General features: G+C 43.7%; 1 protein-coding gene across 1 annotated transcript in view; it reads left to right on the top strand.

Moving 5' to 3' along the window:
* LOC121279009 (laminin subunit alpha-3-like) overlaps positions 1–13215 on the top strand; it is a 509546-nt gene that overhangs the window by 431763 nt on the left and 64568 nt on the right. Inside the window, exons 50-54 of the mRNA XM_041189741.1 lie at positions 1561–1757; positions 5187–5303; positions 5393–5547; positions 8642–8783; positions 12819–12921. Coding sequence (XP_041045675.1) covers positions 1561–1757; positions 5187–5303; positions 5393–5547; positions 8642–8783; positions 12819–12921 — 714 coding nt within the window. The remainder of the gene's footprint in view (positions 1–1560; positions 1758–5186; positions 5304–5392; positions 5548–8641; positions 8784–12818; positions 12922–13215) is intronic.

Genomic DNA, 13215 nt, shown 5'->3' with positions numbered 1-13215 from the left:
AGTTTCTGATCAATGGTAATCCCCAAGATGTTGATGGTGAGGGATTCAGCGATGGTAATGCCATTGAATCTTAAGGGCAGATGGTTTGATTCTCTCTGGTTGGAGATGGTTGTTGCCTGGCACTTGTGTTGCACAAATGTTACTTATCACTTATCAGCCCAAGCTTCAGTGTTGTCCAGGCCTTGCGGCATTTGGACATGGACTGCTTCAGTATATGAGGGGTCAGGAATAGTGCTGAACATTGTATAATCATCAGCCATCATCCCCACTTCTAACTTATGATGGAAGGAAGGTCCTTGATGTGGTACCGAGCAAATCGTTGCAGCTGCGGGCTGACAAGTCTCCAAGTCCTAACGGTCTTCATCCTAGAATCTTAAAAGAAGCAGTGAGGGAGATAGTTGATATTTGGTTTTAATTTTCCAAAATTCCCTGGATTTGGGGGAGGTGCCATTAGATTGGAAAGTAGCAAATATAACTCCTTAATTCAAAACAGGAGGGAGACAGAACGAAGGAAACTACAGGCCTGTTAACCTAACATCTGTCATAGGGAAAATGTTAGAAGTTATTATTAAAGATGTTATAGCAGGGCACTTGGAAAAATTCAAGGGGGAGAATTTTCTCCCCGTCGTGTGGGCTGGGTGGAAGCGGTTGGGCATGAGGGCATAGATATCTGTGACCATCTGCCTAGAGAGTCGCAATCTCTTTTGCAAATGGTTCAAAGACATCTGTAGATCTCTTCAGCTCTTGAAGTCCAGTGTTCTGCCCTCCCCGTGCAGACTGCTGCTTCTCATGTCCAATGATTTTGATTTCTGAGGGTGTAGCATCTGTTTCTAGTTACACCTTTCCTGATGCTCAAAGGAGTCTGAATAACCATGCCCACTGCCTACATAATACCATGGGAGATGACAATGCCCTGAACTGGTAAACCTTTTAATGCTGACCCCACCCTAGCCTGTGATGCCTGATGCAACTTGAACTTCAAAACATTAAGCCCTTAACCTATATCAGAGAAGTGTAAAAATAACAGGGTAATATTAGTAGGGGATTTCAACTTCTCCAAATTAATGGGGATAGGCTTAGAGGAGGCAGAATTCTTAAAGTGCACCCAGCTTTTGAGCCAGCACATAGAAAGTCCTACAAGAGAAGGGCAGTACTGGGCCTAACTTTAGGGAATGAAGCTGGGCAAGTGGTAGAAATGTCAGTGGGGGGGGGGCGCATTTCGGGGATAGTGACCATAACTCTGTAAGATTTAAGTTGTTTATGGAAAAGGACAAAGATGGACCGGAAATAAAGGTCCTGAATTGGGGGCAGACCGATTTCAATATGATAAGACAGGTTCTGGCCAATCTTTTTTTAAACAGCCCACCTCCTGTCCCAATCGAGGCCATCAAAATCTGGCCCTAGGTATCAGCCTTGGTCTCACTGAACAGAGGACAGGCTCAATGGCCTAAATAGCTTCATCTTGTTCCTGTCTTCACAGGTACAATCTGTATGATTTTTTTAACAAACATGTGATTTGCTGTATTGTAACTCTCTTGTTTCTTATTTATTATCTTTCAGTGCTTGACCGTATTAAGAATAATCTAGTAAGAAATATTGACGAGAACAAGGAACTCGCAAGTAATATAAAGGATGCACTAAGCTTGTATCAGTCTAAGTTAATGGATCTTCAAGAAGCAATGACTGAAGCAGCCAATCTATCCAGAAAGGCTGATGACCTGAACAGAATCAATTCCATTTCACTGGAAGCTATTAAGGTGATTGTTGTTGAATATCAATTTCATAATATAACTGTTGAGTTGTATTTCTTTACAAAGCCAATGTTCTTAATGCCTCATAGGTTAGATTTTTTGATGAGCATTGTGTATTTATGAAGAGTTTTGAAGGATTTATGATGGATTTTGTTTTCAGTGGTAGGAGGGTCTATAGCCAGAGGACATGAACTTAAGAAAATTGCAAAAGAACCAGAAGGGAATGTAGCAAATTTTCTTTTGCAGTGAGTTGCTATGATATGGAATGTGCTGCCTGAAAGGGCAGTCAAAGCAGATTCACTATAGACTCTCAAAAAGGAATTGGAAAGGGAGAACATTTCAGAACTATAGGGAAAAAGGAGGGGGAGGCTGACAAATTGGGCAGCTCTTTCAAGGAAGCATGATGGGCTGAATGGCCTCATTAAGCTGTATGATTCTGTAATGCAATTGTGTGTTAGCACAGAAAATCTAACAGTGATTTGAATGACTTGTCCGACTATCACATCAAGAAAAATAAAGGCCTGAATTTTTCAGTCGGTGGGCAGGCTTGGTGGGAGCGGTGGCGGATCTGATCGCTACCCGCGGTCGGCTCTGCGCCACCATTTTGTGCGGACGGGTCAATTAATGCCAGCCCAGCATAAGATGCGAGGAGGAGGGAAAGTCAGGGCCAGTGCTCTTTCGCGCAAGCACACGAAAGATCGCTTCAATCTCCCTGAGGCACGGAGCTGAATCGATATTGAAATAATTAAATTGTATCTCAGAAATTTTTAAAATTTATTTAATAAAAGCTTTAACCTGCTGGTGGATGAGGTTTCCTAAAAAACGTAAAGGCCGCTTGGACTTTTCGCCTGCCCGCCCACCTTAAGGTTGGATGGGCAGCTTTAACAATGACTTTAATCACTTCCTTAATGGCCTTAATAGGCCGTTTATATATCAGCGGGCGAGCAGCTGACTCTGGCGTGCGCCCGCTGAATGAAACATCGCGACACAGCGTGATGACGTTGGGACGCACGCCCGACATCATCGTGCGTCATTTTACGTGTCGGCATGTCAGGCCCACCCCCGCATGTCAACTGAAAAATACTGCCCAAATAGTCCATAGCATTCAGCTTCTTTTAGACTTTCAGAGTGAAAGGGTCCAGAATTTGATTCCTCAGAATTCTGAGTTTGAACACTAATGCTAGTAAGCGGGAAGCATTCTAGCCCACCTAGCCCCACATCAGCAAGAAAAAACTACTGAAAGAGGCTGTTAAAGTTCCTTAAGGCAAAGAAAAACTACATTTTCTAATGCAGCGCCAAAAATATTTTGTGTCTTTTTAATGCTTTCATTAAATTTCTTTGGCATAAAGTTGGGAAGCGCCCTTAAAAAAAAAGGGTGATGAAAGTTTGGAACACTCATCCACAAACGGCAATTGAAATGAGGTCAATTGCTGATTTTAAATTTGAGATTGATAGATTTTTGTTAACCAAATGTATTAAATGATATGTGGCTAAAATGGGTATATGGAGTTCAGTCGTAGATCAGCCATGGTGTCTTTCAGGGACTTGAAATATTAAATGACCTCCCCTGTTTTTCTGTTCCTGTGAATACCACCTTTCTTGTTCAAACTTTAATGCTAGTGAAAGGATTTGGTTTCAGCTAAAGCGGATAGTTTAAAGCAGCTCTATTCAATACACACCAGTGACATCTCTTGGCAGAATATTGGTACTGAACATCAATTTTATCTTTATTTCTCTTGGTACAGTATAATGTTTGAAATTGCTTGTGTAAGTATCATTGTTAAACACCAAAGTCAACAAGCTGGTGTAGAGCTGATTTAAATGATATTAATACACATTAGGACATTTTCTTATGTTAGGGACACTATATAAATGCAAGTTGTTGTTAATCATCCATTCTCCACCCTTCCTGGACTTCACTTCATCCAAAACTCCATATCCAAACATCCATATCCTAACCCCCTATAAATCCGACTAAGCCATCACCCCTCATGCTTCCCACCTTCTCTTCTCAAAAATAACTTATATTTAGATAATGTTTTTAATATAAATAAACATCCTAAGGCACTTTACAAGGGCATTATTAAACTAAGCACGACACTGAGCCACATAAGGAGATACCAGGTCAGATGACCAAAGTTTAATCAAAGAGGTAGGTATTAAGGAGCATCTTAAAAGATGAAATTGAGATGGAGAGGTTTAGGGAAAGAATTCCAGAGCTTAGGGCTTAGGCAACTGAAGGTTCAGCCACCAGTGATGGAGTGATGAAAATTTGGATTGCTCAAGAGATATCCCCCCACAGATATCTCAAGAGGGCTGGAAAAGATTACAGAGATGGGCAACTGTGCTGTCAGCTGTCTCGACCCTCTGCTCTGGAATTTTTTCCCAAAGCCCCTCCCCTTTCCACCTGGTCTTCCTTTAAGACCTTCTTTAAAACACACCTCTTTGACATTTGGACAACACCCACCCCACCGCAATTTTTTTTACTCTTCCTCGGTGAAATATCTTCTATTGGTTTTTTACATTAAAGGCACTATGTGTAGGCAATTGTTTGTTGATAATGGCTGTACGCATCCAAAGTCATTGGCCTGTAAAGTGAATGTTCCTAACTATTTTGAAGCTGGTCAGGATTGAAAAGTGGAATATGGCACAATATCAGGCTGAATCTTGATGTGATCTAGGACTTTGGTAATCTTTAGGAGAATGAATGAGTTGGTTAGAATTTTTTATGTATTTGTTTTTTCACAGATGTGGGTGTCACTGGCAAGGTCAGCATTTATTGCTGATGGTGTGGTTTAAATTGTAAATGGCCTTAATTAACCTATGTCTTATGAACAAATGTGGTAACATTGATTTGGCTAGAGGTGCTCTAGTAAATATGCACCATTGTAGAGTAGTATTGTTAGTTGTGCAAATGACATCCTGTTTAGGGAAATCACAAGTGCAACAATTTCACTGCAGGAAAGCATGGAGCAGCTACTTCACTACTACAACAATCTGCATTTATAAAGTGCCTTTAACATAGTGAAGTACCACAAGGCACTTCACAGGAGCATTATAAAACAAAATTTGACACCAAATAACATAAGAGGATATTGGAACAGATGACCAAAAGCTTGGTCAAAGAGGTAGGTTTTAAGGAGTGCCGTAAAGGAGGCGAGAGAGGTAGGGGCTTAAAGAGGGAATTCCAGAACTAAGGTCCACAATGGTAGGATACACAATGCATAGAGCTCCGAGGGGCGTGGAATTGGAGGAGGTTACAAAAATACAAGAAAGGAAGAGAAGTAAATCGACTGTCAGTCCATTCGGAGCACTCACTAGTGGCCAAATAACATTCCTGGAGACATTAGAAAGTATCTCCTTTCATAGTGTGAATTAAGAGTCTTTAATATGAAGACATGATACAGAAAGTCAAAAGCTAATTTTTTTTCACAGAAAAAACACAATGAATTAGATGTTAAGCAGGCAGAAGTCTCAAGTTTGCTTCAAAAGATTGATGTCACCCTTACTAATCTGAAAAACATGCTTCAAATGTTGGATGAAAGTCAGGAGGTAAGAGAAAGCGTTCATCACCAGCACTTTATATGATACCAAATAAAACTTCACATTTGTGCTCATAGTAATCTTTTTTTATTAACTAGGATTATGAAAAACATGGAGCTCAGTTAGATGGAGCCATATCATTGCTCGAAGACAAAGTTAAGAAGCTCTCAGATGCAAAAAGGAAGGAGCCCATTGTGCTTAGTGCTGAGAAACATGCTGAAAACTTGGATCAGTTGTCAAAGCAACTCCAGAGGTGAGAGGGATGTGGGGATAGGGCAGGAAAGTGGAGCTGAGATAGACGATTAGCCATAATCTTATTGAATAGTATAGTAGGCTATAGGGGCCAAATAGCCTTCACCTGCTCCTATTTCTTACGTTCTTATTTAATAACATTCGCTGGCTGAAAAAGTACACAACAAAAACAGATTGGCACAATATATTAGTGAGTTGTTTTTGCTATCTACTGCATGTTGGAGGAGAGAGACTAGGGCCGGAATTTTCCCTGAGTTGCACTAAGTGCGGTGGTGGGCATGAAAAAAGACATTTTGCCCACCATCCAGAAGGGCGGGCTTTGGTGCCATATCGTCTGCCTAATTAATTATGCAGCCACAGGAAACATACCATATTGCTGGAAGGTGGCCTCTGAATTGCCCGCCACACTGTTACCTCATCATTTCCTCACTCCGGGTGCCATATGTAAACTGCAGCCGCACACACAGTCCTCAATACTTGCAGCCCAGAATTGGTTCAGTGAAGACATGGCCCCAAAGGCAAGAAAAGTTCAGTGACCTGTCACTGAAATGCCTTTTGGAGATCTGGTAGGATGTCCTCTATCTCTACTCTGGCTGCAAGAGGTCCAGTAATGTCTCCATTCTGGCTTGGGAGGCAGTGGCAGTGGAGGTCACTGCCAATGCTGCACAGCAGAGGTTGGCCATTCAGTGCAGAAAGAGGATGAATAATGTCATCCGTGCCGCCAGGGTAAGTCAACCATCTCATCACTCTAAACTTACACACTCACAAGCTCATCTCACATTCACTGATGTTTTACTCACTGCCAGCTCAAGGGACCTCACCTCTCACTCTCTCACATACACCCTCACCATCTGGCTTCATCTCCTCTGGAGACTGCCTCCTCAGCCATCATCATCTTGAGGCCACTTGTGCAGATCAACATGTGCTTCCACACACATTTTGAGTTACCACCCTTCCCCAATACAGCCCTCACCCTGCAGCCTCTTCCTTTGGTCTCTTCTCCCCCTTCCCCAAACAAGCCCTAGCCCTGCATCTGTTGAAAAGCCACCCTCGCCTTCTGTCTGGTCTGGTAGGCAGAGACCTGCCCGTGAGCCCCTCTAAAAGTGATGTGGTGCTGCCTGCGAAGCCTGGCGCTGATGACCCTGAGTGCTGCCCGAAGCAAGGTAGGCAAACAAGCCTCGAAGTCCAGAGCGAAGTGCAGATCGCCAGGTGTACGTCGCTTATGTACAGCTGTGAAACATGCTGATGTGAGCTCATGATCCAGCATTGGGGAACGATTCCGGTGAGCTGGGCGTATGATGAGATTCTAATATATTGAAATTAGCTTTCCTGACGTGTGGTAGCGGGAAATACGGCCCTCCTTTGATGGGTGGAGTGGACGATCACTGGCTGGACATGCGGCCCTCCATTTTTGGGTGAAGCAGACTGGCTAGTTTTACGATGACGTGAAACAGATTTTTGCTATCTCCCAATATTTTCCGCTCCCATGCGCAATGACACCCACCAGAAATGGGAGCGGAAAATTCCCGCTTAGTTAGTCTCTCACATGTTACCATTCTCAATCATGCTGCTCCTTTCAACTTGGGAAGATGCATGGCATGGAGTGACAATAAGTAGGAGAAAATAACACAGAGCTCATATTTTTCTAGCCATCTCCTAGGTGCAGAGCTCAGGAAAAGGGAAGCTGGCAACCTGTGATGCTTGTTCCCTGATCTGGTTGCTAATCATGGCTCGGTTGTTAGCGTTCTCGTCTTTGGTTGTGGGCTCAAGTCCCACCTCCAGAGACACGAGCAGAGTCCAAGCTGACACTCTGGTGCAATACTGAAGGAATACTGCACTGTGAGAGGTACCTTTTTTTGAGAAGCCATGTCTTTCCTCTTGGGTGGATGTGAAAGATCCCATGGCATTATTTTGAAGTTCGGGGGGAGTTTTCCCTGATGTGCTGACCAACATTTACCCCTCAATCAACATCACAAAAACAGATTATCTGGTCAATATCGCATTGCTGTTTGTAGGAACTTGCTGTGCACAAATCATCTGTCACGTTTCCTACAATACAATAGTGACTACACCTCAGAAAAAGCTTCATTAGCTATCAAATGCTTTGGCACATCCTGAGGTCATGAAAGGCACTATGTAAACGTGTCTCTTTTTATAACATTGTTCTGTTATTTGGTACATGTACACAATGCGCTTATTAAATGAGGGAGGAGGGGGCTTTCTTGCATCATTTTCTTGTGACCAGACACTGAGATGCAGGAAGTCTTGAGGGGCCCTGACAACAAAACCAAAGGGCACCTCACTTCTTCAGTTTCAGCAAAATTACTTTGGGGCTTTCTACAACAGCTGCTTTGAGACCAGTGGACAGGCCAAATAGAATTACTAACTCTGATCGGACATACTGCTGGAGGTAGCATAGTATGACCTTTTCATATTTCCCTCCTGCCATTGGCCAACCCTCTTGACACATCGCCTCCCTGCAGGCAATCTGAAAACCATCAGACTCTCCTGAATCTGATTTGATGCTTCTTGACTGTCAGTCAAACAGCCTTTTCTCTCCATCTCCCATAATATTATATCTAATTAATGATGTTGTTCAAAAGTTAATGAAAAATAATTTCAATGCCCCAGTATTTTGTCGGTGGGGTTCCTTGAAGCAGTGTGCTGGAGATTAATCGATAATCCTTGGAGACTCCTGGGCAACCCTGGAGGGTTGGCAACTCTCAGAGGCCCAGAACTATGTACACATTCCCAGCAGCAACCCCTCCCCGCCCCTGCCAACATCTCTCCTCATTTTGGCATTATCCTGGATCTTAACTCATTTCTGGCCTAGCATTTAATTAACCTTGGATTCTTGAGGCGTTTAGTTTAACTAGGAGCTTTTAATGTTCAACTTCGTCAAAAATAAACTTCTTTGAAAGGCTAGGTCATCTGTAAGATAGAGGGTTCCAAATTTTTTTAAATGTGTACCCCATTAGTTTTTAAGTGTCCTAATTGCTGATCTGGAGTTTTGATGCATTACTGTGGTAAGTATATTTATATAGAATTTTTTATGAAAGTTTTGACTTTAATTTAAACCATTTACGTTGTAACAGAGCAACAGAAGAAGTAAACCAAGATGCCTTAATCCAACGTGTTCTCAATGCCTCCGATGCCTATGAGAACATAATCAACGCAGTGAATGCAGCAGAGGCAGCGGCCAACAAAGCAGCAGGTGCAGCAGATGATGCTTTGCAGGTAAATGTTAGAGCAATGGAGAAAGTGCAGTTGGTCAAGTGCTCGTAGTGGTCAAATAGAAACATGCACTAAATTGTATAAATATATAGCCTGTAAACCACTGGTTAGGCCTCAGTTGGAGTGCTACTCCAATTTCAGGCACTGTACTTTAGGAAGGACATTAAGCTCTTGGAGAAGTGGAGACTGGAGGAAACCACAGCACTAGAGAGGGTACGGCGAATTGTGGGGGGGGTGGTGAGGTAATGGGGGAGTTTGAAGCTGAGTGAATTGATTCAATAACAACTCAACTGGCTTCTTCTGATTGCTGCACACACGAGCTGTTTCCGAGAAAAGCGGGAAGAGGCGGAAACATGACTCCATTCCAATCCAAGGTCATTTTTTTTCTAATTTTCACAGCCTTTCCCACCGCCTCATTTTCAAGAGCCTGGGAAAAATCCCCCCCAGTAAGAATATTTTATTTTATTCTTTCACAGGATGTGGGCGTCACTGGCTAGGCCAGCATTTTTAAAGCACATCCCTAATTGACCTTCAGAAGGTGGTGGTGAGCTGCCTTCTTGAGCCACTGCAGTCCAATATATAACAGGACAAATCAACTAGAAGCAGGGGGAGGCCAGAGAGCCCCTTGAGTCTGCTCCGCCAGTCATTAAGTTTATGACCGATCTCATCTTGGCCTCAACTCCACTTTCCTGCAAAATCTCCTTATGGATTCAAATTGTATTTGGTAATCCCCTTATGAAACACCTTGGGGCGTTTTGTAAATTAAACGGGCTATATAAATGCAGGAAGAAAAGCAAAATCTTGTGGATGCTGGAGAACTGAAATAGAAACAGAAAGTGCTGGAAAAACTCAGCAGGTCATCTCCACAGATGCTGTCAGACCTGCTGAGTTTTCCCAGCACTTTCTGTTTTTATTTCTAGTTAAATGCAAGTTCTGGTTGTCGCAAGAAGTTTACAGGAGTTCTGTCCTGTTTTGCTATTACGAAGGCAGGAACAAAAATGTGGAATTTTCCATTTTGGATGAATTCCATCAGACTCCGGGCTGCCTGCTTTCCAGGCTGGTCTTTGTCAACTCAGCAGGTCTGACAGCATCTGTGGAGATGACCTGCTGAGTTTTTCCAGCACTTCTTGTTTCTATTTCAGATCTCCAGCATCCGCAGGATTTTGCTTTTCTTCCTGCATTTATATAGCCCATTTAATGTAATAAAACACCCCGAGGTGCTTCATAAGGGGATTACCAAATACAATTTGAACAAAGCCTCATAAGGGGATTTTGCAGGAAAGTGGAATTGAGGCCAAGATGAGATCGGTCATAAACTTAATGACTGGCGGAGCAGACTCAAGGGGCTCTCTGGCCTCCCCCTGCTTCTAGTTGATTTGTCCTGTTATATATTGGACTGCAGTGGCTCAAGAAGGCAGCTCACCACGACTTTCTGAAGGTCAATTAGGGATGTGCTTTAAAAATGCTGGCCTAGCCAGTGACGCCCACATCCTGTGAAAGAATAAAATAAAATATTCTTACTGGGGGGGATTTTTCCCAGGCTCTTGGAGATGAGGCGGTGGGAAAGGCTGTGAAAATTGGAAAAAAAAATGACCTTGGATTGGAATGGAGTCATGTTTCCGCCTCTTCCTGCTTTTCTCGGAAACAGCTCGTGTGTGCAGCAGCAATTCACCTTGCAGCCAGAGGAAGCCAGTTGAGTTGTTAGTGAACCAATTGTCAGGGATAATGGTATTTTATTAGTGGTGCAGTGTCTGCGCTCGTCAACTCACAGAAGGCGAGTGCAGGGTGGGAGCTTGAGACAGCACGAAAATAACAAGCAATCTAGACATTACAGTTGCAATTTGGCAAGCCTGAGGCCATTCACAAGCAGGGGCTGGTCATTGCAAGGGTAGCTGCTGGAGTCTGCAGTCACAGGCAATGGTCGCTGTACAGAGATGGCTACCAGTTCCTCAACCTACTCCCAAATCCATTTTTCCCTGTCCTCCTTTGTGTCATTCATTTCAGCAACACTGTCAGTACAGACACAGCTGCCCTTTAATTTGCATGTAATTTTTTTCTTCTGCCTCCTCAATCGCCCATTGGACAGCAATCCGGATGCAGGTTCTTAACTGGAAGCCTTGCAGAAGATTGGACTGACAGGCCCCCTACTGTGGCAGTTGGGTTTGAAAATGGTCCTGACATCCAGAAAAACACTAAAGTGGCAAAGTTCAGCCCATTAGGATTGTTGACTAAAAGGCTGGTCAAAGTGGTGGGTTTTAACTTCTTAAAGGAGAAGAGGGAGATAGAGGGATGGAGATATTAAGGGAGAACTTCTAAAGCTTAATGTAGGCAGCTGAGCCGCCAGTGATGGAATGATGAAAATTGGGGATGCACTGAAATGGCCTAGCAAGCCACTCAGTTGAATCAAACCACTACAAAGTCTCAGAAAAGGAATGAAACCAGATTGACCATCCGGCATCCACCTAGGCACCAGAAATTGCAATGGCAAACTCAGCCCTGTCGACCCTGCAAAGTCCTCCTTACTAATACCTGGGAGCTAGCGCCAAAATTAGGAGAGCGTCTCTCAGACTAGCCAATTAGAATCATATCTTACAGATAATGTCCCAGACACCAGCATCACCATCCCTGGGGATGTCCCACCAACAGGTGCGGCACTGCAGTATATAGTTAGGACCTCATGAAGTTTTTTTCTTATTCGTTCATGGGATGTGGCTATAGCCAGGCCATTCCCTAATTGCTCATGTTCCGCGGGCATTGTTGCGGGTCTGAAGTCACATGAAGGCCAGACCAAGTACAGCAGATTTCTTTCCCTAAAGGGCATTAGTGAACCAGATGGGCTTTTACAACAATCGACAATGGTTTCACGGTTCCAGATTTTTATTGAATTCAAATTCCGCTATCTGCCGTAGCAGGATTCAAACCCAGGTCCCCAGAGTATTATCTTGGGTCTCCGGATCACTAGTCTTGCGACAATACCACTATGCCATCACCAAGTCTCATGGCATCAGGTCAAACATGGGCAAGGAAACCTCCTGCTGATTACCACATACCGCCCTCCCTCAGATAATGAATCAATGCTCTTCCATATTGAACATCACTTGGAGGAAGCACCAAGCTAGCATACAAGTAACTCACCTCCTGACTCCCCAAAGCCTGTCCACCTGCAAGACACAAGTCAAGAGTGTGATGGAATACTCCCCACTTGCCTGGATGAGTGCAGCTCCCACAACACTCAAGAAGCTTGACACCGTCCAGGACAAAACAGCACACTTGATTGGCACCACATCCACAAACATTCACTCCCTCCACCACTGATGCACAATAGCAGCAGTGTGCATCATCTACAAGATGCACTGCAGGAATTCACCAATGCTCCTTAGACAGCGCCTTCCAAACCCACAACCACTATCATCTAGAAGGGCAAGGGCAGCAGATAGATGGGAACACCACCATCTGGAAGTTCCCCTCCAAGCCACTCACCATCCTGACTTGGAAATATACAGCCATTCTTTCACTCAAAATCCTGGAACTCCCTCCCTAACAGCACTGTGGGTGTACCTATACCACATGGACTGCAGCAGTTCAAGAAGGCAGCTCACCACCACCTTCTCAAGGGGCATTTAGGGATGGGCAATTAGTGCTGACCTATCTAGCGATGCCCACATCCCGTGAATGAATAAAAAAAGATGCCACAATTGGAGGAGTGCAATGAGTGCAGAGGGCTGTAGGGCTGCAGCAGATGACAGAGGTAGGGAGGGGTGAGGCCATGGAGGGATCGGAAAACAAGGCTGTGAGATTTTTTTTAAACAAGGCATCGCTGGAGCGGGAGACAGTGAAGGACAGCGAGCACAGGAGTGAAGGGTGAACAAGACTTAGTGAGGTTTAGCGTATGAGTAGCAGAATTGCGGATGAGTTCAGCTTGATGGAAGGACAGCCAGGAGGGCATTGGAGTCTGGAGGTGACAAAGACATGGCTGAGTGTTTCAGCAGCAGGTGCAGACTTATTATTTATTAAGACTACTTTTTATTGTGGTTTCAGACTGTGGTGAAGGAGAATTTGCCTGGCCAAGCAGCTGATTTAAAAACCAGAAGTGAAAAAGTTCTTATCCTGACAAAGGAAGCTGAAATGGAATTTGACACAGGTAGAGTATTTAACTTGAATTTAATACAATACCCTGTAGATCCCAGTGATGATCCAACATTAAGCCAAGTCTCAAAATATCAAACAATCAAAAAAGGTAATAAAAAGATGTACAAAAGATATTTGGAAATCTAAAATAAAAACACTAGAATATAGGATATCCTTGAAAGGGATGTTTTCAGCCATCTTAAACACAACAACAGTTGCAGAACAGCTGTTGCATCAGCTACCCTGCCGAGGGTTGGCCCATTACACAGGGTGAAATTCAATGCCCTCCCCAAGGTGATTTTGGTGG

This window comes from Carcharodon carcharias, chromosome 6, assembly GCF_017639515.1.
Source record: "Carcharodon carcharias isolate sCarCar2 chromosome 6, sCarCar2.pri, whole genome shotgun sequence".
Taxonomy (NCBI): Eukaryota; Metazoa; Chordata; class Chondrichthyes; order Lamniformes; family Lamnidae; genus Carcharodon; species Carcharodon carcharias.
Note: the sequence above shows the minus strand (reverse complement) of the source record. Positions and strands in the feature narration are given on the sequence as shown.